This window comes from Eptatretus burgeri, chromosome 8 (genome assembly GCF_056783735.1).
Source record: "Eptatretus burgeri isolate ZD-2024b chromosome 8, Ebu_testis_v1, whole genome shotgun sequence".
NCBI lineage: Eukaryota > Metazoa > Chordata > Myxini > Myxiniformes > Myxinidae > Eptatretus > Eptatretus burgeri.
This window is the reverse complement of record NC_140968.1, coordinates 49,184,191-49,210,297: the sequence shown is the minus strand read 5'-3', so window position 1 is coordinate 49,210,297 and position 26,107 is coordinate 49,184,191. Positions and strand designations below refer to the sequence as shown.

The window sequence follows — 26,107 nt, the reverse complement described above, 5'->3', positions numbered from 1 at the left end:
AGTTGGGTGATATGGCAAGGCAAATAAAGGCATGGGGAGGTATGGCAAATGGATTCAAGGCAAACGCAGAAAAAGGGCATGGCAAATGCAGACCAGGTAAGGTGCGATGCAGCAGGTCGGCACATGAAGCTGGCCGGCCTCAGTGTGGTCTCGTGAGGTTGCGGAGGGAGTGTGGCGACGTTGGCCGGTCCGAAGATAGGCTCGGTCCTACCCTACAGTCTTCCCCAACCTATTGCCTATGCCTGTCCTTGTCCATACCCACCCCCATTAGCTTGCAACAAACAAAAAAAAAAACAACTAAATTTAGACTTTTTTATTTTTTCTTACAATTACATGTGTCCCTAACTCCCTTATTGTCTTTGTTCGGCTAACCTGTCCTGACTGTCTGTTCCCAATCCCTAAGATCCCTTTGGAAAGGATTGAGGAAGAGACAAGTGCATCTGTCTCAAGGCCCAATGTCACCTCAGAATAGCTCCCACCGGTTTCAGAAATTCCCAAGGTGAGTCCAGTAGCCCACGAACACCGAAGGGATGGATGGTACGAAGGTGTACACATTTCCTATCTATCCTACCATTTGTTAAACTTTAATCTATCCCCAGGGCTTTTCAACACGCCTGTCTCTTTATACTACTTGTTCTCGCAATCACGATTCCCGTCACCTGTGTTGGTGTTCATTATTAATTTTGGCCTGGCCCACAAATATTCTCCCTTGCTCTTGCACAATTTCGTGGCTGGGCACCATGGCTCAACTGGCAGGTCTACCCACCTGCCGAACTCGATCTTCGGCACCCCTGGGTCACTGAGGCTGTCTCTCAGCCAACCTACTCCATATGAACATGGGGAATGCCCTTCCTGGCATTTCCCCGTCGATGCCCATGTGGCATATTGGCGCTCCGGGTCCCTTTCCCATGGGTACCCATGTCCATTACACTAACTCGGTCGCTTGGACCCATGGCCTACTACTACGGTGCCCAGGGTGCCCTCTACCCAGTACGCATATTTCACCAGCCACGGTCCCAGCCGGTCAATAGTCTCCTGCACCCTAGAAAAAGGTTTCGTGCCTTCGCTCAACACCAACACCAAACGACATCGTTTCGGTTAATATAACTAACCTGCGAACTAACGTTACACTAACCCCAGGTTCCCTTGGGTGGGATTCACTCCTCCCCCTAATCATTTGTTTGCACCATGCATTCCACATTCACTCCATTCACACTCGGGCCCGCTGACCCACATTCACTCACTGTATTTCTTTTCTCTTGGTTTTATTTTTATTTTTCACATCACACTGACGCTCTACGAGCTACGTTCCCATAACTAGCTCGTGCTCCCCTTCATCCCTTACTCTAATTCACGTTCCATTTAATTCTACGTAGCTAAACTACGTTCCCACTACATGTTCCATGTCTGTCCATGTCTTCAATCCATTGTAAATTCTACCCTAAATTCCCCCTAACTGATATTACCGGGCCCCATGGAGGACGACTCATGCCCCCATGAGGATGGTCTATCTAATGCTAAACCCTTCCCCTAACTAATGCTCCTTTGCCCCCACGAGGATGTTCGCTACATCCTGGCTGGGCATCGTGTACTCGTGGCAAGGCTCGACGAGCCTTGTGTCTCCCGGGCGGCGGTTTACAGCAGACTCGTCCCTTTCGTTTGGCCGATACATGAGGCCATAACGTCGCCCCGTTAATTTCCTCACATGCTCACTTTCGGGCTATCAACCATGCGAGCCACCATGCGTTACACACCTGGTCTTCGTGCTGCGCGATCCCTGCGGATGTCACTCGCACACGGCTCGTTCTGCGAGTCCACGAGTAATCGTGTCTGGTGGAATCCAAAGTGGCGAGAGATGAGCAGTAGGACAGGACCAGACAAGAGGTTTGGTCGAGGTCGGGTGGGCAAGGACCAGTACAGTAGGCGGGCCGTCGAGGCGAGACGTAGGCAACCAGGCAGCAGGAACACTTTCACAACAATTTTATTCAACCTCTCCAACTTGCAATTCTCTTCAAAGACCAAACAACTCACAATTCTAACTTGACCTCTTCAACGACCCGCAAAACCAACTCGACCTCTCCAACGACCAGCAAAACCAACTCGACCCAACTCTGAGGATTGCTCTGTACTTTATAGACCACGGAGCTCGGGGAGGAGCCATGGCGAAACCAACGTCATCTTCCGATCCGAGCATCCCGATTGGACCGGGCCTTCATGTGGTCCGCCTTTCTGGCGGGTTTTCGGCCAGATGCTCATTTGGTCCGCCCACCTGGATGCAAAACGAACGTGATTCACCGCCCACGTCTGGTTTGGAGTAGACTGTGGAATACTCAAAGCGGCGGTCTACTCCATGGTGCACATTGTGATTTTGCCTCGGAAGCGATTGTTGGGGAGGGTACCATGGGTTATCGTGGATTTTGCCTCAGAAATGAAATGGAGTGGGGATAAAATAAAAGGGAAAAATGATTTAATAACCTAACTAAAGCCCATCGCAACGCACCCTCGTGTCTTCCCACTACACAAGGAAGGATCTAACTACATGTATACTCATGGCATAACTAACTCGGGACAACTGTATGTTGTATGCATATGGTTCCGAGAACCGTAACAATAGATATCCCTTCCACCTGACTGTGTAACCTATGGACACAACAGAGGTTGCGAACTCGTTGTTCAGAGTTCTCGGCATGAAGCATCAAAACCTCGCTCCTGAACAGAACCCACAGATGATCATTGAATCAAGCACTGAGGGGAATTGTTCATATCTATACCACCATAGACAGGTTATTGGCCTTGCAAATCTTTATTCCTCCTATCTGGCCTTTTCCCTCCTTTCCTTTTGACGTTTTGTTCCTTCTCAGCACTTATTTGTTGCACTTGCTTCTTCAGCCAACCTGCAGTGCCATTGTCTCCAGACCGTAAAGATAGGCTGGCGTTATAAAAGGCAACAGAACTTTGCCTTTCAATTTCCTTGATATTTATATATCTGCCATCAACCCTTCCATCCTCATCCACACATTCACTCCTCTGCCTTTAACCTACCATCCCCAGTCATTGTTCGCCCAAGATACTCAAACATATTTCCCCATCTGATCTCCTTCCCCTCTAACGTAATTGGTTCACGAGTCAGTAAGTGACCACAATATTTTTGGTTCACGAGTCAGTAAGGCCTAAGTCACATTTGACACGGCGGCCATAGGGTCTACAAAATCTACGGCCACTAGCAATTATAGGGCGGCCACAGTATTTCCACGGTCACACAATGGAGCAGTCACATATGTTTTTATTTTTCGGGGAGCCGCACGGCGTATTTAGAAATTGTGGAGACCGAAAACGTGGGGGTGCCATACGGTCTTTGATTTGATGTCGCACAGTGACCTTAGGGCATCCCTGCGGCGGCCACATAATTTTCAAGGCAGACGCAAGGTCGCCTCAAGGTGCCCGCAAGGTGACCGCAGGGGGGCCCTAAGGTGAACGTGCAGCCAGACGGACGGTAACGAGTGGGTATATATACCAGTTATTTTTTACTGAAATAAAAATATAACAGTTTGGAATATACCAGTATATATAACTGAAGATACGATAACTATAATATATATATAACTGACTATACTATAACTATAATATTAAGAACTGAATATATGTGTGTATATATATATATATATAATATATATATATATATATATATATATATATATACATATACATATATATTTATATATATATATATATATATATATATATATATATATATATATATATATTTATATATATTTATATATATATATATATATATATATATATATATATATATATACATATATATATATACATATACATATATATATACATATATATATATATATACAGTGGGGAGAACAAGTATTTGATACACTGCCGATTTTGCAGGTTTTCCCACTTACAAAACATGTAGAGGTCTGTAATTTTTATCATAGGTACACTTCAACTGTGAAAGATGGAATCTTAAACAAAAATCCTGAAAATCACATTGTATGATTTTAAAATAATTAATTTGCATTTTATTGCATGAAATAAGTATTTGATACATCAGAAAAACAGAACTTAATATTTGGTACAGAAATCTTTGTTTGCAATTACAGAGATCAGACGTTTCCTGTAGTTCTTAACCAGGTTTGCACAGACTGCAGCAGGGATTTTGGCCCACTCCTCCATACAGATCTTCTCCAGATCCTTCATGTTTCGGGGCTGTCGCTGGGCAACACAGACTTTCAGCTCCCTCCAAAGATTTTCCATTGGGTTCAGGTCTGGAGACTGGCTCGGCCACTCCAGGACCTTGAGATGCTTCTTACGGAGCCACTCCTTAGTTGCCCTGGCTGTGTGTTTCGGGTCGTTGTCATGCTGGAAGACCCAGCCATGCCCCATCTTCAATGCACTTGTTGAGGGAAGGAGGTTGTTGGCCAAGATCTCGCGATACATGGCCCCATCCATCCTTCCTTCAATACGGTGCAGTCGTCCTGTCCCCTTTGCAGTAAAGCATTCCCAAAGAATGATGTTTCCACCACCATGCTTCACGGTTGGGATGGCGTTCTTGGGGTTGTACTCATCCTTCTCTTCCTCCAAACACGGCAAGTGGAGTTTAAACCAAAAAGCTCTATTTTGGTCTCATCAGACCACATGACCTTCTCCCATTCCTCCTCTGGATCATCCAGATGGTCATTGGCAAACTTCAGACGGGCCTGGACATGCGCTGGCTTGAGCAGAGGGACCTTGCGTGCGCTGCAGGATTTTAATCCATGACGGCATAGTGTGTTACTTCTGGTTTTCTTCGATACTGTGGTCCCAGCTCTCTTCAGGTCATTGACCAGGTCCTGTCATGTAGTTCTGGGCTGATCCCTAACCTCTCATGATCATTGAGGCTCCACGAGGTGAGATCTTGCATGGAGCCCCAGATCGAGGGAGACTGACTGTTATCTTGGACTTCTTCCATTTTCTAATAATTGCGCCAACAGTTGTTGCCTTCTCACCAAGCTGCTTGCCTATTGTCCTGCAGCCCATCCCAGCCTTGTGCAAGTCTACAATTTTGTCCCTGATGTCCTTCGACAGCTCTCTCGTCTTGCCCATTGTGGAGAGGTTGGAGTCTGATTGATTGAGTGTGGACAGCTGTCTTTTATGCAGATAACAAGTTCAAACAGGTGCAGTTAATACAGGTAATGAGTGGAGAATGGGAGTGCTTCTTAAAGACAAAACTAACAGGTCTGTGAGAGCCAGAATTCTTACTGGTTGGTAGGTGATCAAATACTTATTTCATGCAATAAAATTAAAATTAATTATTTAAAAATCATACAATGTGATTTTCAGAATTTTTGTTTTAGATTCCGTCTTTCACAGTTGAAATGTACCTCTGATAAAAATTGCAGACCTCTACGTGGTTTGTAAGTGGGAAAACCTGCAAAATCTGCAGTGTATCAAATACTTGTTCTCCCCACTGTATGTATATAAAGTTGAAAGTATGTCTGTGTGTGTGTTTATCTGTGACCTATGCACGCGAAAAGTACTCGACTGATCCTCACCAAACTTCACAAGCTGACAGAACATGTACCCGGGAGTGTCCCGATGTAAAGGAATTGTACTTCTGACTTCCGGTTTCCGAATTATGACGTCATCACCTGATTTCGTAACATTAATTTTTCAAGTTCAGCCGATTGACATGGGGCCAACGTCATTTGCAATAGAATGAAAAATAATGCTACAGTCAATTGAAGACAATGACTTCCGACTTCCCGGTTTCCGAATTATGACATCATCACCTGATTTTGTAACGTTAATTTTTCAAGTTCAGCTGATTGACATGGGGCCAACGCCATTTGCAATAGAATGAAAAAATAATGCTACAGTCAATTGAAGACAATGACTTCCGACTTCCCGGTTTCCGAATTATGACGTCATCACCTGATTGCGTAACGTTAATTCTTCAAGTTCAGCCGATTGACATGCGACCAACGGAATTTGCTAGAGAATGAGAAATTAATACTACAGTCAATTGAAGACAATGACTTCCGACTTCCCGGTTTCCAAATTATGACTTATGCATTCGACACACTTGCAAAAATGAACGTATGTATATTATACCGTATAATGATATAATAATCATCTGTAAGTCATATTTTATTAACATTTTCTTTGTTCATTATTGTTATAACCATGGTTATAAAAACCATTTTAATTGTTACTGTATAACGTTTTTACGTCACTTCGGCCTGGATTCGGGATCAGCGATCAAATAATGTAAATCACGATTAAAAATTATTTTTTGATGATGCGGGAGTTATCTTTATTAAAATCAGTAGAGGAAATATACACCATGTCTGATATTTGGGTCTTTCATGTCTCTGACGATGCCTTTATCTCCAGGGACGCATCATTCCCCATGACAAAAACCCGGAAGCAAAAGGGTCATAGCCGACGACACGGATTCCAAATTGCCAAGGTATTGTGTTGTTGTTGTTGTTGTTTACTATTCTCTCATGTGCACACGTTGAGTATGAAGCTCACTACGTTCGCTATTAAATGCTGTGCGGTGTATAAACACGATCGGGTTTGATTTCTATGTTGCGAATATTAAACGCTGTGCGGTGTATAAACACGATCGGGTTTGATTTCTATGTTGCGAATATTAATAAACGCTGTGCGGTGTATAAACACGATCGGGTTTGATTTCTATGTTGCGAATATTAATAAACGCTGTGCGGTGTATAAACACGATCAGGTTCGATTTCTATGTTGTGAATATTGTATCCACACTATTAAAAGTGTGTGTGTGTGTATGTTTGTGTGTGCGTGTCAGTGTATGTGTGTGTGTCTATGTGTGTGCGTCAGTGTGTGTGTATATGTGTGGGCGTCAGAGTGTGTGTGTGTGTGTGTGTGTGTGTGTGTGTGTGTGTGTGTGTGTGTGTGTGTGTGTTAGTGTATGTGTGGCAGCCTCTACAATTTTACAATTAACTGTGACTTATACTCCTTCAGACCCGCCGTCATCCACGGGATTCCTGTGCGGAGCACGGGTGTCCCTGCTAGTCATATATATATATATATATATATATATATATATATATATATATATATATATATATATATATATATATATATATCCCCGGTCACCCGGTGTGTACCCCGGTCAGAATAGGTACACCGTATCCCTGCGTGTCGTAAAAGGCGACTAAAAGGGTTGGCGTCAGGAAGGGCATCCGGCCATAAAGACATCGCCTCAAAAGGAAACCATGATGAGTATAACTGATGGGCAGGGTACAGCCCGAAGTACCCCATGGGGGTCCTCACCCCCTCTCGTTAAAACTCCAGGTGGGGAACCTGATCGAAGCAAGGGAGGAAATTTTTCCATTTATGATGACCAATCGTCTGATGCCCCACGTGGAGATCAGTTTCTGAGGTTTGGTACATGGAATGTAGGGACAATGACAGGGAGATCTGGAGAAGTGGTTGAAACATTGGTCAGAAGAAGAGTGGACATATGTTGTGTGCAGGAGACACGGTGGAAGGGAAGTGGTGTGAGAATGGTGAAGGGAAGGCAGGGACAGAAGTACAAGTTTATGTGGCAAGGGTGCCCGGAAGGCATGCATGGTGTTGGTGTCATGTTTTCTGAGGAGTTTGTAGACAGTGTAGTGAGTGTGACTAGAGTGAGTGAAAGGTTGATGATGGTGAGAATTGTGATCGGAAATCTCTTGGTGAACGTCATCTCGGGATATGCCTCGCAGGTCGGTCGAAGCGATGAAGAGAAGAACATGTTCTGGTGTGCGATGGAGAAGTTGATGGAAAATGTGAAAGATGAGGAAGTTGTTGTGGTTGGAGGAGACTTGAATGGACATGTGGGAAGGAGTCCAGACGGTTTTGAGGGAGTCCATGGGGGTTATGGATATGGTGTGAGAAATGGAGAAGGTGAAAGGATCTTGGAGTTTGCTGATGGAGCTGATTTGTTGCTCTGTAATACTCAATTCCAGAAAGCGAATAATAAGCTTATTACATACACGTCAGGTGGGTCGACGACAACCATTGACTACCTGATGGTGCGTCAGCGAGATAGGGGAAACCTCCGGGACACAAAGGTGATCCCAGGGGAGGAGACTGTTTCGCAGCACCACCTGGTAGTCTGTGATATAAGGGTGAAAGGTGCGCCGAGAATTCGGCGGGTGAAGTACCAACCGAGGATGAAGGTGTGGAGGTTGAAAGAGGCGACAGTGAAGGAAGCATTAAGAGAGAGGCTGAGTATGGTTGAAGATGATGTGGTTGAGCTTGAAAGTGGTTGGATGTCAATGAAAGATAGTCTGTTGGGAGCCGTTGGTGAGGTATGTGGATGGACAAAAGGACCACCGAGGCACTCGGAAACATGGTGGTGGGATGATGAAGTTGGAAAGACGATTGAAGAGAAGAGGAAGAAGTTCAAGGAATGGCAAAAGGCAAAGGATACGCTGGAAGAAGAGGCTGCACATGAAAAAGAAGTTTCGGGAACTGAGTGGCGTGCTGACAAAGAGGGGAGTGTCGTTGAAGCTGAAGGGAAAGGTGTATGCTTCATATGTGAGGAGTACGATGATTTATGGGAGTGAGACATGGGTACTGAACATGGAGCAGCAACAAAGGCTGGAAAGGGTGGAAATGCGAATGGTTCGGTGGATGTGTGGAGTATCGTTGAGAGAGAGGAAGACAAATGATGACTTGCGGAAGATGATGGGAATAGAGTCTGTGATGGAGGTTGTGAAGAGAAACAGGTTGAGATGGTTGGGTTATGTGTTGAGGAAGGATGAAAGTGACTGGGTGAGAGGAGTGTTGGAAATGAGTGTAGTCGGAAGTAGAGGACGGGGAAGACCGAGAAAAACTTGGCTAAATGTGGTGGAAGAGGAAATGTGGGAAAAGGGATTAAGAAGGGGAGATGCAGAAAACAGGGTAAAGTGGAGAAGATTGTCATGGGGCCCACAAGGCTAACCCCTGCTTTAGCGGGGAAAATGGCCTTTAAATGCGTGTGTGTGTGTGTGTGTGTGTGTGTGTGTGTGTGTGTGTGTGTGTGTGTGTGTGTGTGTGTGTGTGTGTGTGTGTGTGTGTGTGTGTGTGTGTATGTGTGTGTGTGTGTGTATGTATATATATATATATATATATATATATATATATATATATATATATATATATATATATATATATATATATATATATATATATATGAATATACCAGTTCGGAGTATAGGCAAACACCTCTACTCCGATCTCTAGCGGCAGCGCACGGTGGGCGCACCGTCTACGCAGACTGCCATGGAGGCCGTACGTAGGACGCACGGCGGGCGTAGGGGAACCATGCGTCAACCCTGCGTTGCCCGCAGGTAGTCACACAGACCGCAAGGCCACCGTACGTTGAACACAGGGACGCCTTAGGACTACCCTATGGCGACCGTGGGAATAGTGCGGCCACCGTAATTTTTTAGGGGTTGGCAAAATTCATTTTTCATTGATTCGGCAGCCGCACGAATAACGCAAGCCCACCCTACGCCCTACGTACGGTCGACGTGGAACACATCTACGTCACAGCTTGGATTGTCGAATTGCTACGGCCAATGTAGAAATGAAAAATGTTACAACTCCGCGTTATAATTCCACGGCAACCTTACGGCCTGTAAAAGATAGCCAAACTGCGTAGGGCCACCCTGAGGCCACCTCAGAAACTCTGCGACCATCGCACGTTTCTGTCAATTTGGAGGGGGGGGGGTACGGCCGCCGTATCCTAGCTGTAGAGCACATGTGACTTAGGCTTTAGTGACCACTATATTTGTTTCACGAGTCAGTAAGTGACCACTATATTCATTATGGGTGTGTGTCTGTCTGTCTGTCTGTCCCGAGCATAGCTCTGTGGGTTTTGATCCGATCTTGATAAAATTAGTGTGCGAGGTTTGTATCATGATCTCGTTGTGTTTTCCGGAGAATGAGCGTGCTGCGCCCATTATGGGCGGAGCCACGCCCAAAAAACATGTTTTTCGGGGGTAGCCGGTTTCAAGTTACATCTTCTCCGAGGGGGGTTGTCGAATCTGGCAAGGGTTTCGGTATTTGGTTAGCCCAATGGCACCTGCATAGCTCCACGGAGCTCGATTTTTCATTTTCGTCCCAAGGTCAAAGTCACAAGGTCACGAACTTAGAAAATGTCAAAAAAAATCAATAAATTGGGCATCGAGCTCCTAGGGTTTTCAACTGTTTCGAATGAAAGTTGGTATGCAAGTAGTGCTCTTCGAGTACAACAACTTTCGTCATTTACGTTTTTCCCGATTCCCGCCAGTTTGCCCGTGGCGTCCCCTCGAAGGTCAAAAAATAAAAAGGTGAACCGTGTACATTGCTCGTGAACCATCGCCGTCTCCAGATTTGTATTCATTTATTTTCCCTGCTGCCTGACCCACATCACCTCATTCTTGAGTCCATGCTTCAATAATGTTTCCTTTCACTCCCCCAGTACCTCCTGCATCTCCTGCTTACTCTCCACGATAACAGTAAGAGCATCTGTAGACAACATCTTCCCAAGAATACCTTTCATTATCCCCCGCCAACCAACGAAATTGGCGGGGGATATAGAAATAGGTTCCGTCCGTCTGTCCAACCGTTTGTCCGTCCGTCACATTTCATTTCCGGAGCTTAACTACAAATCCCCTCAAGATATCTTTACGAAATTTGGTGCACATATCAAGCAAGTGGTGAACTGGTGCCTTTTGATACTTGCAGATTAAAAAAAAAAAGTCAGTTTCCATGGAAACCCGTAACGTCTCGTTTCCGTAGCATAACTGCAAAACCACTTGAGGTATATTTATGAAATTTGGTACATATATCAAGCAAGTTGTGAACTGGTGCCTTTTGATATTTACAGATTAAAAAAAACAAACATCCGTTTCCATGGAAACAAGCTGGATTGAGACGAATTTCCCTGATAATCCAGTATCTTAAATGGCTTGTAAGCAGAGTGAAAACCTTGTCCTCATTTACTCTGGTGGGCGATATCGAAGACTTTGTCTTCAACGGATGCTCGTTTTTACTCTTCTGCTTATCAGCTCCATCACTATGATAAGCCCGATTGGGCTGAGAGAGCTTCCTTACCTCAAACCGATGTTTACGCTGAGCCTCTGACATCCTTAGACCAATCTAATCTCTTCTCTTTGTTCTCTTGTACATCCCTTCCACCAACCTAACGTCTTCTGGCACTCCCATCAATCTCAGTGTCGCCATCACCATCTCTCTCAGAACAGTGATATCGGCCTTCTCCAGGTCAACAAATCCCAATGCAATTTCATCTTGAACCTCCATCTCTTCTTCTCCAGCTGTCTCAGGATGAACCTCCCATCTGCCGTATCCCTACCCATTATAAACTGCTGCTGCTCTTCACCAATCTCCATCTCCAAACTCTTCCTTATCCTCTCATCCAGAATCCTCTCCTGCACATTTATAACATGACTTAGGAGCATATTGCCTCTGAACTTCCCAGGATATTGAACATTGTCCTTCCCTTTCCATATCAGCACAATTAGCCATGTCCTCCAATCCTCTGGAATCGAACACTGTCTCATACATCCTCTTCAACAGCACCTCCTCCGTGATCTCCACGAATTCTACTTTCCCCTCTACATAACATAGAAGCTCCAGCTCGCCGTTGCTTCCACCCTGGTTCAATATCTCCTTGAAATAGCCTTCTCATACCTTCAATACTGCCCCTCTCTGTCACTAGCCTTCCGCCACCATACTTAACACCGCCCCCCCCCCCCACACACACACACACACACACACACACACACACACACACACACACACACACACACACACACACACACACACACACACACACACACACACACACACACACACACACACACACACACACACACACACACACACACACACACACACACACTTTTATCTCCTTTCTATCCTCATCCCTGTCATGAGCCAATCTGTATATCATCTTCTTCCCACCTTAATGTTCTAACTTTTTGTATACCTCTGCTTCCATATAATTCCTCACCTTATCCACAGCTGTCCTTGCTATTTTTTTTTTTTTATTTTGCTCATCCAGGAGCAGTAACCCTGCATTCAGTTGTCTCCCTCTATCCTTGATCTTTTCTATCCTCTTCCAAAGCACGTTCTTTTCACCAACTACCTTCACTACTTCCTCAGTCCACCATCTTTTCCAAGGTGATGCACCCTTTCCTAATTAAATGTCCTTCCACATAAAACTTCTACAATTCCCCTAAATGCCTCTGTACTTCTTCGACTCCTCCTCCCAACCTTTGGTTTCTTCGCTAAGTTCCTCATGCCTGGCCCTCATCCTCTCCTTGTATTATATGGCGACGTTGTCCTTGCACTTCCCCAACCTAATAATCTTCCGATCCCTGCTCTTAACTTTCCTCCTTTTCTTCATGCATACAACAAACATCACAGGCTTGTGCTGGGCAGGGTGACATGCTCTCTGCCACCACCTTACAGTCCATGATCCTGCATAAATGTTGCTTCCTCACTTCCAAAAAAAATCCAACTCCGTTCTACACTCTCCATTCGTGTAAGTAATCTTCTGGGCTTTCCCGCTTCTAAAAGAATGAAACAGCTATGGTCATCCCATTCCATCCCGCCAGCTCTCGACCCTCTCTATTCCTCGTTCCCCAACCACATTCCTCTTCACCCGGTTCTGCTACTCTCACATGCACGTTGAAGTTCCTGTGTTTACCGTTTCAAAATACAGGTCTGGTGAAGATTTGAATGATTTCGGGTTTATGTTTCCATTATAGGAAAACAGAACTGTACATAATATACAAATAAACCATGAAAAAAGCATGCAATTCAATTCCCATAAAATAGTGGTTTAATTAATTTTTACTATATTTGCTTTGCCATTTTAGGTCAGGATTTTGGGAGAAAGTGGTGGAAGAGAAAATACATAAACAGACACGATGTGATACAACTGTGAAGAAGAAACGGAACTAGCCAACAATAGCATTTATACCTGCACAGGAACAACTGTCTTAGTGGCTTACTCGTGTTTTAGCAAGCTTGTATCTGATGCTGCCATCTGTTGTCTGATAACGGTGTTCACATCCTTTTTCTGCTTCAGATAAAAATCATTTTCTTCCTGCAACGAAAATAAAATGGATTTCCATCGATGACATTTCACTTTTCATCCAATGACCATAACAAAGAGACAACATTCAATGGCATCCATTCATCCAATGAACATTCTTCTCAAACACACATAAAGCCACCATCCTACATGTTTATTACCCTCGCTGAAGGAGAGGGGATTGCATTTGGGTCTGTTTGCTTGTTTGCTTATCTGTTTGACTGTTTGGTTGTTTGTTTGTTTGTCAGCACAGAACTTTTGTGTTTTTTTTCCACAACCGCTTGTAAAATTGAGACAAAATTTTCACCATTGGTGTGACTACTCATGTGGAATGTTTCAATGATAATGATAACGTCACAGGTCACGGAGTGTGGCAGCCATGTTGGAAAATGGGAAAACTTTGTATCTCTGAAACCACACTAAGGAAAAAAGTTGAAACTTCGCAAGTACTCCTCATGGCGAATGAGTGTGATTTTTTTAATGATGTCATCGGTGCGTTCGTTATTACGTCATAATTGCATATGTAGAACGCAACATCCGATCAGTATGAAAAATTTTGAAGGACATCCAAGGATAAAATGGTCCACAATAAATTTTTTTGATGACGTCATTGGTCACCTGATTCAGCAGCCATATTGTTTTTTAGTGGTTTTAAAAAAAAAAACCTTCAAAAATCTTCTCTGAAATGGCTGAACCGGTCACCACTGCCAGCAGTTATAAAGTGGCAGTTCTAATTTTGTCTCATATTAATTATGTAACACACCAGTACACAAACACCACACAAAAGTCCTGGCGAGGGTCTGCCATCTCTGGTTGCTCTTTTTCTTGTTACATGTTACGATAACAACATGCAATCTATCCAACCATGTCTTTCCTATCTCTTCGATCTCTCTCTCCAATCAGGATTGCTTGTGCTGTTATGGCAGTCATGCATGTGTTTTTGCAGCTCTGTTGTAGTTCATTTACGCCATTGTCTACCCCCTGTCACCCACAACACAGTAACTGCTTGTTTATCCATATGTAAATAAATTTCCTTACGTTCCTTGTATGCGTTTGTGAAATTTTGTAATTCGTACACTTTCCCTCCCTGTCCCTCCTCCCCCACCCTTTCTACCTACTTCTGTCCACCTCCATCCTCTTCTATTTTTTCTTCCTCTCCTGCCTTGAATGGGAGAGAGAGCAAGCTGGGAGCAGCAAACTCTACTTGGAAGTTGTGGTACTGTGTAGTGTGTTTCACAATGCTGTTTGTAGCTCTGCGGGCAGCATATTATGTACACATGCCTCGCCATTTTGATAAAAGCACACCTGCATGGGGCCTGAGTGGTAGCTCTGGTATGGTGATTACACTAGCTCAAATATAACACGTTTGGCAATGAGGATGGCAGGTTTATGGTTGTCAGCTACACCTCCCTTCCTGGCTTCTTCAGGGGAGCCTGATCTTAATTCACTGCTTGGGCACTGAAGGTCAGCGTGTGTTCACTCAGCTAACAGCCGAACATCCACATTCATACATGCATTGAGTGTACTCGAGAGCTACTTTTGGCCGAAAAAGAATACCATGATCAAACGGTATTAATTCCATCAGTGCTGCCAGGGAAATGGCGAATCTGTCAAAACAATATATTGCTTCACTTTCAGAACTGGCTGCCACATGCAATTTTCGTTCTTCAACAGATAAGCTCTTCAGAGATCAGCATATAGAAAAAGACTTCGATTCTTCGTTTTTAGGAAAGGTTGCTGATGGAAGATTAATGACTATGTCTGGTGTTGGCTTAATGGTTGGGTAGTGGGCTTGGGATCCAAGCGTCCTGAGTTCAAATCCTGCTCAGGTGTTCAATTAATACCAGGTTGGGTTAACTCGGCCTGTCATCCTTCCGAGGTCGGCAAAATGAGTGCCAGCTTGCTGGTATCCTGTGTTGGAGTGGCGATCCGTCCAGGATTGTGCCCAATAGCCAAGGAGACTGCTTAGGCAGCACCGACACTCTGCACAGAGTATGGTCCCGATGGATGGATGGATGGATAGATAAATGACTCGCGTTTCAGAAGGCTACAGTCCAAGCTATCCAGATAGAATTAGCCATGATGGATTATAAGCTGATTCATAGCAATCTTAGCTCCAGGAATTCAACAGGCATCACGGTGGCACACAGCTCAGATGTAAGGGCTTCGAACCAACCACCAACCCCAGACCCATGCAAGGCATGCTCACATACCTCAAACAAAGCCATGCCAGGATTGTGGTCAACAACATGGTGTCAAAGCACAATGTCTTACATGTGAAAAACAATGCAGTATGCAATGCATACTTCAAAACGAACCATTTTGCAAATGTATGCAGGTCATTGGAGAAGCTTGTCATGTTGATGAACCAAGTGCGACAGATGTTGGAACAAAACACATAGTATACCATTGTGGACAAAATGCTTTTCTGCCAACAGCAAGTTGGTAACTTCAAGGATTGTGAAGCTGATACCGCGAGGATTTTTGTATCACGACACATTGATGTCGGTGTGAAAGTCTCCATCATGAGCAACAATCTCCACCATCAATACATTTTAGATCCTCGTGGAGGATCTCTAAGTCTTACTCACGTGGTTGTTCTTGTGGACTTTTTGGTTTCACAGCCTACACTTTTCATCGAAACTTCCTGAAACTTGGCATATATATGTAAAAATACCCTGCACAGACAGGAACCATCTCAGATTTTGAAAATTCCTCCGAGAAAAAAAGTTATGACGTCAAAATATCTCCGCTAATGGAAATCGCCTAAAAAATTATCTCCGAAACTGGGCAAGCTTTTTGAATTCTGTTTGCGGGAATCGAACAGGGAATTAGCAGAGATGAATTACCGCACATATCACTATGACGTCATATCAAATTTTATGACGTCATTCCTATTTTTGACATTTTTTGTTTCACAATCCAGAGTTTTCATCGGATCTTCGTGAAACTTGCCAGGTATATGCAGAAAGCCCACGCGCAGGCAGTAACCATCTCCGATTTTGGAAATTCTTTCTAGAAAAAAAGTTGACATCATAATATCGCCGCTAATGGAAATCGCCTATACCATTATCTCCGAAACTAGGCAAGCTGTTTGAATTTTGTTTGCGGGAATCAAGCCGGGCATTAGCACAGATAATTTATCGCAAACATGATGCATCACAATGACATCATATTAGTTTTATGACGTCATCATTAAGAGGACGAGGATCTTAGCTCATTCGAGCTTGTTGTTATTCACTTTACTTTGTGCAATCCATACTTCAAGCCCATAGGATGACCCCATCATCCCAGTTTTGAGAACAATAACTGTTCCAGTGAACTTGTTTTAATTATTTTTGTTTCCTATAAAATGAACAGACTGCTGAGACCAAAATGTTGATTTATGACCATGTATTCTGGGGACGTGGGCTCAGATGCATGTGTTTTTGTATGACCATGAGCCTTGGCCTAAAGGCCAAGGTGAATGTGTATTGGTTTGAAAAGCTTTGTTTGATCACATCTTGGTGCCAAAGTACATGTCTTTCGCTTTGTTTTAATGTTTTATATTTTCACCATTTCAATATAAAAAGGCTCCCAAACTGATAATTAATTATCCTTTAGTAGAAATTATGATGCTGATTAAAGTTAGCCGATTCAAAACATACTTTTCTGCTTGTTTCTTCTTTTGTTTCAGATGCTCCTAAATTACAACAAAGAAAGAGGGAAATTATTTTAACAAAGCAATAGAAACAAGGGTAACTAGAGTTCATCAAACATGTTACCCCACACTGTGTTCATATATATATATATATATATATATATATATATATATATATATATATATATATATATATATATATATATATATATATATATATATATATATACTGTACTTCAATTCAAATAAAAGAATGATTTTTAAAATCCTTTAAAAAATTACAGAAGTTTAACGCAATTGAAATACAGGTACTCCAAAAACCACCCGTATACACCACTATATTTAACATGTCCAAGTACTGCAAAACTGGAGGTTCTTGGAAGTGCAAAGAAGGCAATTTGTGTTTTACAGTGTTCAAGTATATAATTAAATTAGCAAATTTATCTGGCATTGCATGGGAAGAGAAATGTGAATAAGTCACACTTTGTAGCCAATCACAAAGACTGATTAATTGATTGGCTGATTCAAGCTCTGTTTGAATTTCCACGTGTGTCCATCCCTGAATACATCGGAGGAGAAGAAGACATCTCAATACAAACGGCTTTGCATTTTGAACGCAGAGGGGTTTTCCATTTTTATTTTGATCTTCCTCTTCGTGTGTTGTTGTATGTCATTCGCAATTCAGCATCGAAAAAGGCTGTGATGAATACCCTATTAACAATGTCCCCGTCCTCACTTCTTACACCGCATAATTTTATCCCCCCCCCCCCCCAAGTGGATGTGGACGGGCTTTGCAGGGACAGGATGGGCGGGTGCTTTCTAGTTTTATATAAACCAAAACCAGCATCACCTCAACTCACCATTTTAAACCATTCACCACACACCTCCGTCCCGCTGGCTCTCCTGCTCCCTTCTCAGTCCATCGAGCTCTCCTGCCCCACCCCACCCCCCCCACATCGCCAGCTCTCCTACCCCTTTCTTATTCCACAGAGATCTCATGCTCCCCCCCCTCCCAACTTCCCGGGCAGGCAAAACTATATGGCGCCTTGGTATGTAATAGCAGGGATTAATTTACTGATGTAATGGGGTTTGAGCAGTAATAGCAAATATTGACTGAGGGCTAGCCATTGGGGGGGGGATGGTGGAGGGGGTGTGGGGAGCTCAGCATTGTCCATGTAAAAAGGAAATTGTAATACCCTCTGCCACCACCAGCAGGTCGTGCCACATGGTACATATTTACATATAAAATTTATGCCCCCTCCTCTCCCCTGGTCTCCCACATGCCCATGTGAGGTCGCGGCCATATAGCCTATGTTACTCCCCACACAAAGTTGTATTTGTACCTCGAGTTTGGAGTTTGTAAGTTCAAAGATGTGACTGTGCATAAAAAAATATACAAGAGGGAGAGAGAGAGAGAAGGAGAGAGAGAGAGAGAGAGAGAGAGAGAAAGAGAGAGAGAGAGAGAGAGAGAGAGAGAGAGAGAGAGAGAGAGAGAGAGAGAGAGAGAGAGAGAGAGAGAGAGAGAGAGAGAGAGAGAGAGAGAGAGAGAGAGAGAGAGAGAGAGAGAGAGAGAGAGAGAGAGAGAGAGAGAGAGAGAGAGAGAGAGAGAGAGAGAGAGAGAGAGAGAGAGAGAGAGAGAGAGAGAGAGAGAGAGAGAGAGAGAGAGAGAGAGAGAGAGAGAGAGAGAGAGAGAGAGAGAGAGAGAGAGAGAGAGAGAGAGAGAGAAGAGCGGAGGAGATTTTTTGCCCTTTATAGGTATAGATTTAAATAAAATAAAGATAGTAAAAGTCATAAAATAAATTAATTTTGGAATTTACCACAATTTTACCACCGTTGATGGTGTCTATTACACCCACCATCTAACTTCTTCTCTTCTTCCTCTTCCGGCTTGCTCCCATTAGGGGTAGTCACAGCGGATCAACCGTCTCCATTTCACTCTATCCTCCACATCTTCCATTGACACTCCAACCACCCGCATGTCCGCCCTCACCGCATCCATGAACCTCTTCTTTGGCCTTCCTCTTCTCCTCCTGCCAGGCAGCTCCATCTTCAACATCCTTCTCCCGATATACTCCGTTTCCCTCCTGTGCACATGTCCAAACCATCTCAATCTCGCCTCTCTCACTTTGTCTCCAAACCGTCCTACCTGCGCTGTCCCTCTAATATACTCATTTCTTATCCTATCCATCCTCGTCACTCCCAACGAGAATCGCAGCATCTTTAACTCTGCCACCTCCAGCTCCGCTTCCTGTCTTATTGTTAGTGCCACTGCCTCCAAACCATACAACATAGCTGGTCTCACTACCGTCTTGTATACTTTCCCCTTCACTCTTGCAGCTACCCTTCTGTCGCAAATCACTCCTGCAACTCTTCTCCACCCACTCCATCCTGCCTGCACTCTCTTTTTCACTTCTCTCCCACACTCTCCGTTACTTTGGACAGTTGATCCCAAGTATTTAAACCAATCCACCTTCCCCACCTCGACTCCTTGCAACCGCACCATACCACCACCCTCCCTCTCATTTACGCACATGTACTCCATCTTACTCCTACTGACTACCATTCCCCTTCTCTCCAGTGCGTACCTCCACCTCTCAAGGCTCGCTTCAGCCTGCTCCCTACTCTCCCTACAGATCATGATGTCATCCGCGAACATCATAGTCCATGGAGACTCCAGTCTGATCTCGTCCGTCAACCTGTCCATCACCATTGCAAACAGGAAAGGGCTCAGAGTCGATCCTTGGTGCAATCCCACTTTTACCTTAAACCGGTCCGTCATTCCTACCGCACACCTCACCGCTGTCACACTGTCCTCATACATATCCTGCACCATCCTCACATACTTTTCTACCACCCCCGATTCCTCATACAATACCACAACTCCTCTCTTGGCACCCTATCATAAGCTTTCTCGAAATCCACAAACACACAATGTAACTCCGTCTGGCCTTCTCTATACCTCTCCATCAACATTCTCAAAAGCAAACATCACATCAGTGGTGCTATTCCCTGGCATAAACCCATATTGCTGCTCACAGATCATCAACTCTCCTCTCAACCTAGCTTCCACTACTCTTTCCCACAACTTCATGGTGTGGCTTAACAACTTTATCCCTCTGTAATTTCCACAGCTCTGCACATCACCCTTATTCTTGAAAATCGGAACCAGTACACTTAATCTCCACTCCTCCAGCATCCTCTCACTTTCCAAGACTTTATTAAACAATCTGGTTAACAACCTCACTGCCATCTCTCCTAAGCACTTCCATGCCTCCACTGGTATACCATCTGGGCCAACCGCCTTTCCACTTTTCATCTTCTTCATAGCAGTCCTCACTTCATCCTTCCTGATCCACCCCACTTCCAGATTCACTATCTCCACCTCTTCCAACCTTCTCTCTCTCTCTCATTTTCTTCATTCATCAGCTCCTCAAAGTCCTCCATCCACCTTCTCAACACACTCTCCTCGCTCGTCAGCACATTCCCATTTGCGTCCTTTATCACCCTAACCTGCAGCACATCCTTCCCAGCCCTCTGTCTTGCCAATCGGTATAAATCCTTTTCCCCTTTTTTTGTATCCAACTTCTCATACAGCTCGTCATATGCCTTTTCCTTGGCCTTTGCCACCTCTCTTTTTGTCTTTCGCCGCCACTCCTTGTACTCCTGCCTACTTTCTTCATCTCTCTGACTATCCCACTTCTTTTTCGCCAACCCCTTCTTCCTTATACTTTCCTGTACTTCCTCATTCCACCACCAAGTCTCCTTATCTTCCTTCCTCTGTCCAGATGTCACACCAAGTACCTTCCTAGCTATCTCCCTCACAACTTCTGCTGTCGTTGCCCAATCATCCCACCCATCTTTACCACCATCCAACGCCTGTCTCACCTCCTCCCGAAATTCCACGCAACAGTCTTCCTCCTTCAGCTTCCACCATCTGGTCCTTGGTTCAGCCCTCACTCTCTTCCTCAACCTCACCTCTAAAGTCATCCTACAGACCACCAATCGATGCTGTCGAGCTACACTCTCCCCTGCCACAACCTTACAGTCACTAATCTCTTTCAGGTTGCATCTCCTGCTCAAGATGTAATCCACCTGTGTGCAATTTCCTCCACTCTTGTATGTCACCCTGTGTTCCTCCTTCTTCTTGAAATACGTATTTACCACTGCCATTTCCATTCTTTTTGCAAACTCTACCACCATTTGCCCCTCCACATTTCTCTTGTTGAGACCGTACCTCCCCATCACCTCCTCATCCTCTTTATTCCCTTCCCCAACATGTCCATTGAAATCTGCTCCAATCACCACTCTTTCATCCTTGGATACACTCTCCACCACTTCATCTAACTCACTCCAGAAATCATCTTTACACTCCATCTCACACCCCATATGTGGGGCATATGCACTGATGACATTCATCATCACCCCTTCAATTTCCAACTTCACACTCATCACTCGGTCAGACACTCTCCTCACCTCCAATACCCTCTTGACATAATCTTCCTTCAGGATTACCCCGACACCATTTCTCCTCCCATCCACATCATGGTAGAACAGTTTGAAACCACCTCCAATGCTCCAAGCCTTACTCCCCATCCACTTGGTCTCTTGTACACACAGTATGTCCACCTTTCTTCTCTCCATCATATCAGCCAACTCTCGCCCTTTGCCAGTCATCGTCCGAACATTCAGAGTTCCAACTCTCACCTCCACACTTCTACCCTTCGCCCTCTCCCACTGCCTCTGGACTCGCCTTCCCCGTCTCCTTCTCCTCCTTCGCCCAGCAGTAGCACAATTTCCACTGGTACACTGCTGACCACCGGTACCGGTGGCGGTCGTTGGTAACCCGGGCCTCGACCGATCCGGCATGGAAATTCGTTTTGTTGTTCGCATAATGATTTGGCATAGGTTTTTACGCCGGATGCCCTTCCTGACACAACCCTGGTCGCCTCTTACGACACACAGGGATATGGTACACCTATTCTAACCAGGGCATACACCGGGCCCAGTACAACTGGTGCTCATTTCGCCGACCTCGGAAGGATGGCAGGCTGAGTCAACCCCCTGGTGTTTTCGACTTGGTATATATATATATATATATATATATATATATATATATATATATATATATATATATATATATATATATATATATATATTATATACATACATATATTAATTCAGTGTCCCAACGGGGCTTGAACTCAGGACCTTTTGGGTCCCAAGCCACTGCCCTAACCACTGCGCCAACACCAGGCTTACACCCACCATCTAACATTACATTGATTTTTCATACCTGTTGTACGTGTTCTTTATGATGTCCTTAAATACAGCAAGTTTCTTGTTCAGAATGATTTTTAATTTTGTTTGACTGCCAGGCAGGCAGGCAGACAGTAATAAAAACCCCAAAAACGACATCTCTCTGCGTATGTGCAATCAGGATGAATTCAGAGACAAAGTACTGTAAAATGGCAGGTTTGTTTTCCGATTCATTTTCTGATGTGTTCAAAATATAACATTGAATTTAAATAAGTTGTTCCTCGATCATAAACTGACGTTTTCTCGACAGACAGATGGACTGATGGATGGACGGATATAAAGCAATTGTTTAACCCCACTTTTCACTTCGCATGTGCGGGGTGATTATAAAAAAAAGGATCATTGTTAAAAAAAAAAAGGTTTCTTACCGAGTAACAAACAATCCTTTAGATTTTCAACTTCTTCTTGAAGTTCCTGAAGATGCAGAACAGTTGGTGTTTTAAAACAATAATAGTTTTCAAAATAAAGAGATCGCTAATGCATCTTCTTAAGATTATATACAGCTGAAGTCAATAGCAAGATTATTATTGCAAAGTAAAATAAAAATGGAACAAAAATACAACACATAACTCTGTCAGGATATATTTAATATATTCCTGTCATGGATAATAGTTTGGCAGTTCTTAAAGAGAATAACAGTTTTAGAGTTCACAGCAGACCCTGTGAAAAGGTTTAGGTGGCAGCCCCAGAAGTAGTGTTTATCTCATGATATCAAAGTGGAAATACTGCAAATTTTATCAAGCGAATCATAAAAATGGACCAAAAAGGAAATATTTTCAATGGATTCTTCCTTTGAACTAAACTCTCAGTGCACTGATTTCAAAGTATTTCTTCAGATATCAAAGATGAAATTGGCATTCCAGCAATGCGAGTTCTTTTTTATTTATTTTGTTTGCTTATTTTTAATGGGAGGTATGGGTGAGGATAAAATGTTTGGGAGGGAATGCAAGGTAGGTAACCACAGAGATAGGTGGTATTGTTAGGAATGGGAACATGGGGGAGTGAGTGGGTGGTCAACAGGAATACTGTAGTGTATTTAATATTCACAGGAATTTTCTTTCACGATTTTACTTTCAAACCATTTGAACGGGAATTATAATTCATGGAAAATGTGGATACTATAATTTAGGGAAAACGTAAATTAAGACGGCACCGCAGTTGGACACCATGTTGCCATGGTCACTGTTAATGCTAATCCACAAAGATAAAATAACACGTGTTTAGTACATAATGGCGACATGAAATAAAGTGTCAAAATCTGAGTATATGTTGGTAAGCTATAAAAGTGTAACAAGTTGAGACAAAAATAAAACCATGCAGGCTCTCAATGACGCTGTCTATACATTTTTGTCCAAGAATCCGAGAAAAGGGAAGACGGAGATTACAACAACTACGATGACCAGCTTCGAACCAAGATTGCCGTTACCACTGTGGAGACCGGTGCAGCATGTGCCGTCAGGAAATTCCAAATGCAGCTGGGGTGTCTCATAAATGAGAGCACAGAAAGAAATATAAAGGCTGCTTGCTACCTGGAGAAGAAGAAATAATTTAAAGAAGACAATCCAGTCCTTGCCAAAAAAGCCAAGAGGTCCTCTCTTGCTTATGGGTGAAAAGTATGATGACATGGCGAAAGAACGGATTTAAAAAGCTTGGCTCAATGGTAGAGTGATCAACTCGCATTTTGTGAACTTAATTATGGCAGAATTCTGACTTTTAATTTATCCAATGTGCTATTAGTATTTAACTCGAGACTGTTCATCTACTTGTGCTGAGAATGTTCCCTTGTTGCTCATATTTAAACATATATTTTGTTCCAAATCAATAAGCTTGCACTGTTTTTGTGCTGTGCTTTCTTTTTATAATCCACAGGCATTATAATTAGTGGAGAGTAAAAAAGGTGAAGATTGCGAAAATTAATTACACGCATATAATAAGTAAACTAACAGTAAGTTGTAAAGGAGAAAAAGTGAAACAAGTGAACGAAAATTAAGCATTCCTTGAATCAAAGTTGGCCTTGTGGCTGGAAAAGAAAACATTACCAAAAGAGGATCACAAAATGTTATGGTTAATAAAAGTCTTTAATAAAAACCCTGAAGTTAAAACTCATTATCAAATGTGTTTTACAGTCCATCGACAACAAATGCTGGGGAAGCAACAGAATGGAATGTAAAGGGAATTATGCATCACCAAATTTTGTTCTTAGAACCAAGTAATGTACCTAGATACATTATTGGTTTAATCTCAAAGGTACATTCATAAATTATGAATAAACTTTATACTTTTTCAAACAATTTTTAAGATGAAATTAAATAGCAACCTATTATTAGCTCTGTGAAACCAACGATTTAAAAATGTTTTGCCATACTTCATTTCTCTGTTTCAATTCTTTTCTTTTCATTTCTGTTTCCTCCAACATCTTGATCTGCTGTGCAATATTGCATTTCAATTTTTCACTTGCACTCTGCAATAAAAAAAGGATTACAATATTTCGTTCCATGTTTTCCAATAATTAATCATGAGAATGCTGGAAGAGCAATGAAGTCCGCTGTGATTAAATAGCAGTGTTAAATCTGTTGCTTTCATGAAGAAAATGCATTAAATGGATTAACTGTTATTCTTTCTCATTGTTAACCAATTCACTTTTCTTCAATTATTTTTCTCTTCTTGTTAGGCCAGGGTCATTCTGATCAGCCTTCACATTTAAATTGGAATAAAGTGGGCAAACCTCATTTTCTCTTGGACAAACCACATTTCAAAGTTGGCCTCCAAAGCCAGTCAAACTCCAAAACCGACTGGGCATCCTCTGTCATGCAAAGTCCTTCCTTGGCACATTTTAACTCCAATCTACCTACAAGGCTTTCATCCACAGCTTGATGGAACAATGCTCTCCTCTCTGGAATGGCACCCCTGCCTCACAACTTGCTCAGCTTGACGCCGTGGAAACCAAGGCCTTCAAGATTATTGGAAACCCCACGATGAATCTGAGTCTATGGGCCTATCACTTTGCCATCGCCGACAGGTCAGTGGTCTTTCTGTCTTCTTCTGCCTCCTTTCTGGTCTTGCACCCTCTGCCCTCTCCATGCTTCATCCAACCCCCCTCCCCACAGGTATCTACAGGGCACACGCGGTCCACCAGTAGCCCCCTTCTAGTAACCCCACCCCAGGTATCTGCAGGGCACATGTGGTCTACAAGCAGCCTCCTTCTAGTAAAACTCCCAAAATCCAGAACTACTGTTCACCTCCACCTCATTTGTTCCTCTTTTTTCCCAACTATGGAACCAACTTCAACATTCTCTTCAACCTATTTCTTCCCTCTAGGTCTTCAAGACAGCTGTTCATCACCATCGCAGGTCATCCTCCATCCAAAACCATGATCTTTTCCAACTCTTAAACCACCCCCACCCCTCAAATTATTTTTGCTTCTGTATCAGTCTTATATTCTGAATCCCTTGCATTCTCCACTACCCCTCATTGTTACCCCAATCCCTTGTATGTTTGTCTCCATATATTTTCTCTGTCGGCCCTACTGTTGGCATTTCCCCCATTCTCTTTCTGCTGTTCCTTTTGTAATGTTGCTTCCTGATCCATAATGTGTTTGAGCTCTTACACGAGTCTTGACTCTATAAAAAAGAATAACAATAAAAAAGTGAAATTTCAATCATTTAGATTTACTATACATTCCTTAAATGATAAAATCCAACATTCTCAACTTCTATCATTCAGTTGTGGACATAAAAGATCCTGCAATATATTTTGTGAAGAAAAGGTCATGGTGTGTTGGTACATGACCAAATTAAAGACGTTAAAGATCCCACAGTATGTATTGTTGAGAAGGCCACTGGTGTCCTGGTACGTGGCCAAATTCCCAAATTCCCATTCTGGTTGAAAACAACCTGAAACTGAATTTTATGTATGAAAGAAAAACTAAAAATTGACCTGTCCAGGACAAAACTCGACTCTGTTCAGCATGAATGATGGCTGCCCTGATGTTTCTGAGAGGGATATGGGAATAGCAAGTGGGAAATGTAACCAAA

At 43.3% G+C, this 26,107-nt stretch overlaps 1 protein-coding gene across 14 annotated transcripts in view; it reads right to left on the bottom strand.

The window, feature by feature from the left end:
* The window catches only part of LOC147021701 (uncharacterized), a 317,548-nt gene that overhangs the window by 5,461 nt on the left and 285,980 nt on the right, over positions 1-26,107 (bottom strand). For 12 of the 14 annotated variants that reach the window (XR_015060893.1, XR_015060892.1, XM_085891958.1 and 9 more), the window contains 4 exons: positions 24,439-24,534; positions 22,442-22,487; positions 16,765-16,799; positions 13,035-13,129 (listed from right to left, as the gene is read on the bottom strand). Coding sequence is in view for 10 of the 14 variants with exons in the window: in XM_085891958.1 (XP_085748084.1) it covers positions 13,035-13,129; positions 16,765-16,799; positions 22,442-22,487; positions 24,439-24,534 (272 nt within the window). In the remaining 4 variants the exon portion in view is untranslated. Of the gene's footprint in view, positions 1-13,028; positions 13,130-16,763; positions 16,800-18,613; positions 18,842-22,441; positions 22,488-24,438; positions 24,535-26,107 lie in introns of those variants that run through there. The other 2 variants (XR_015060895.1, XR_015060894.1) reach the window with 2 other exon arrangements.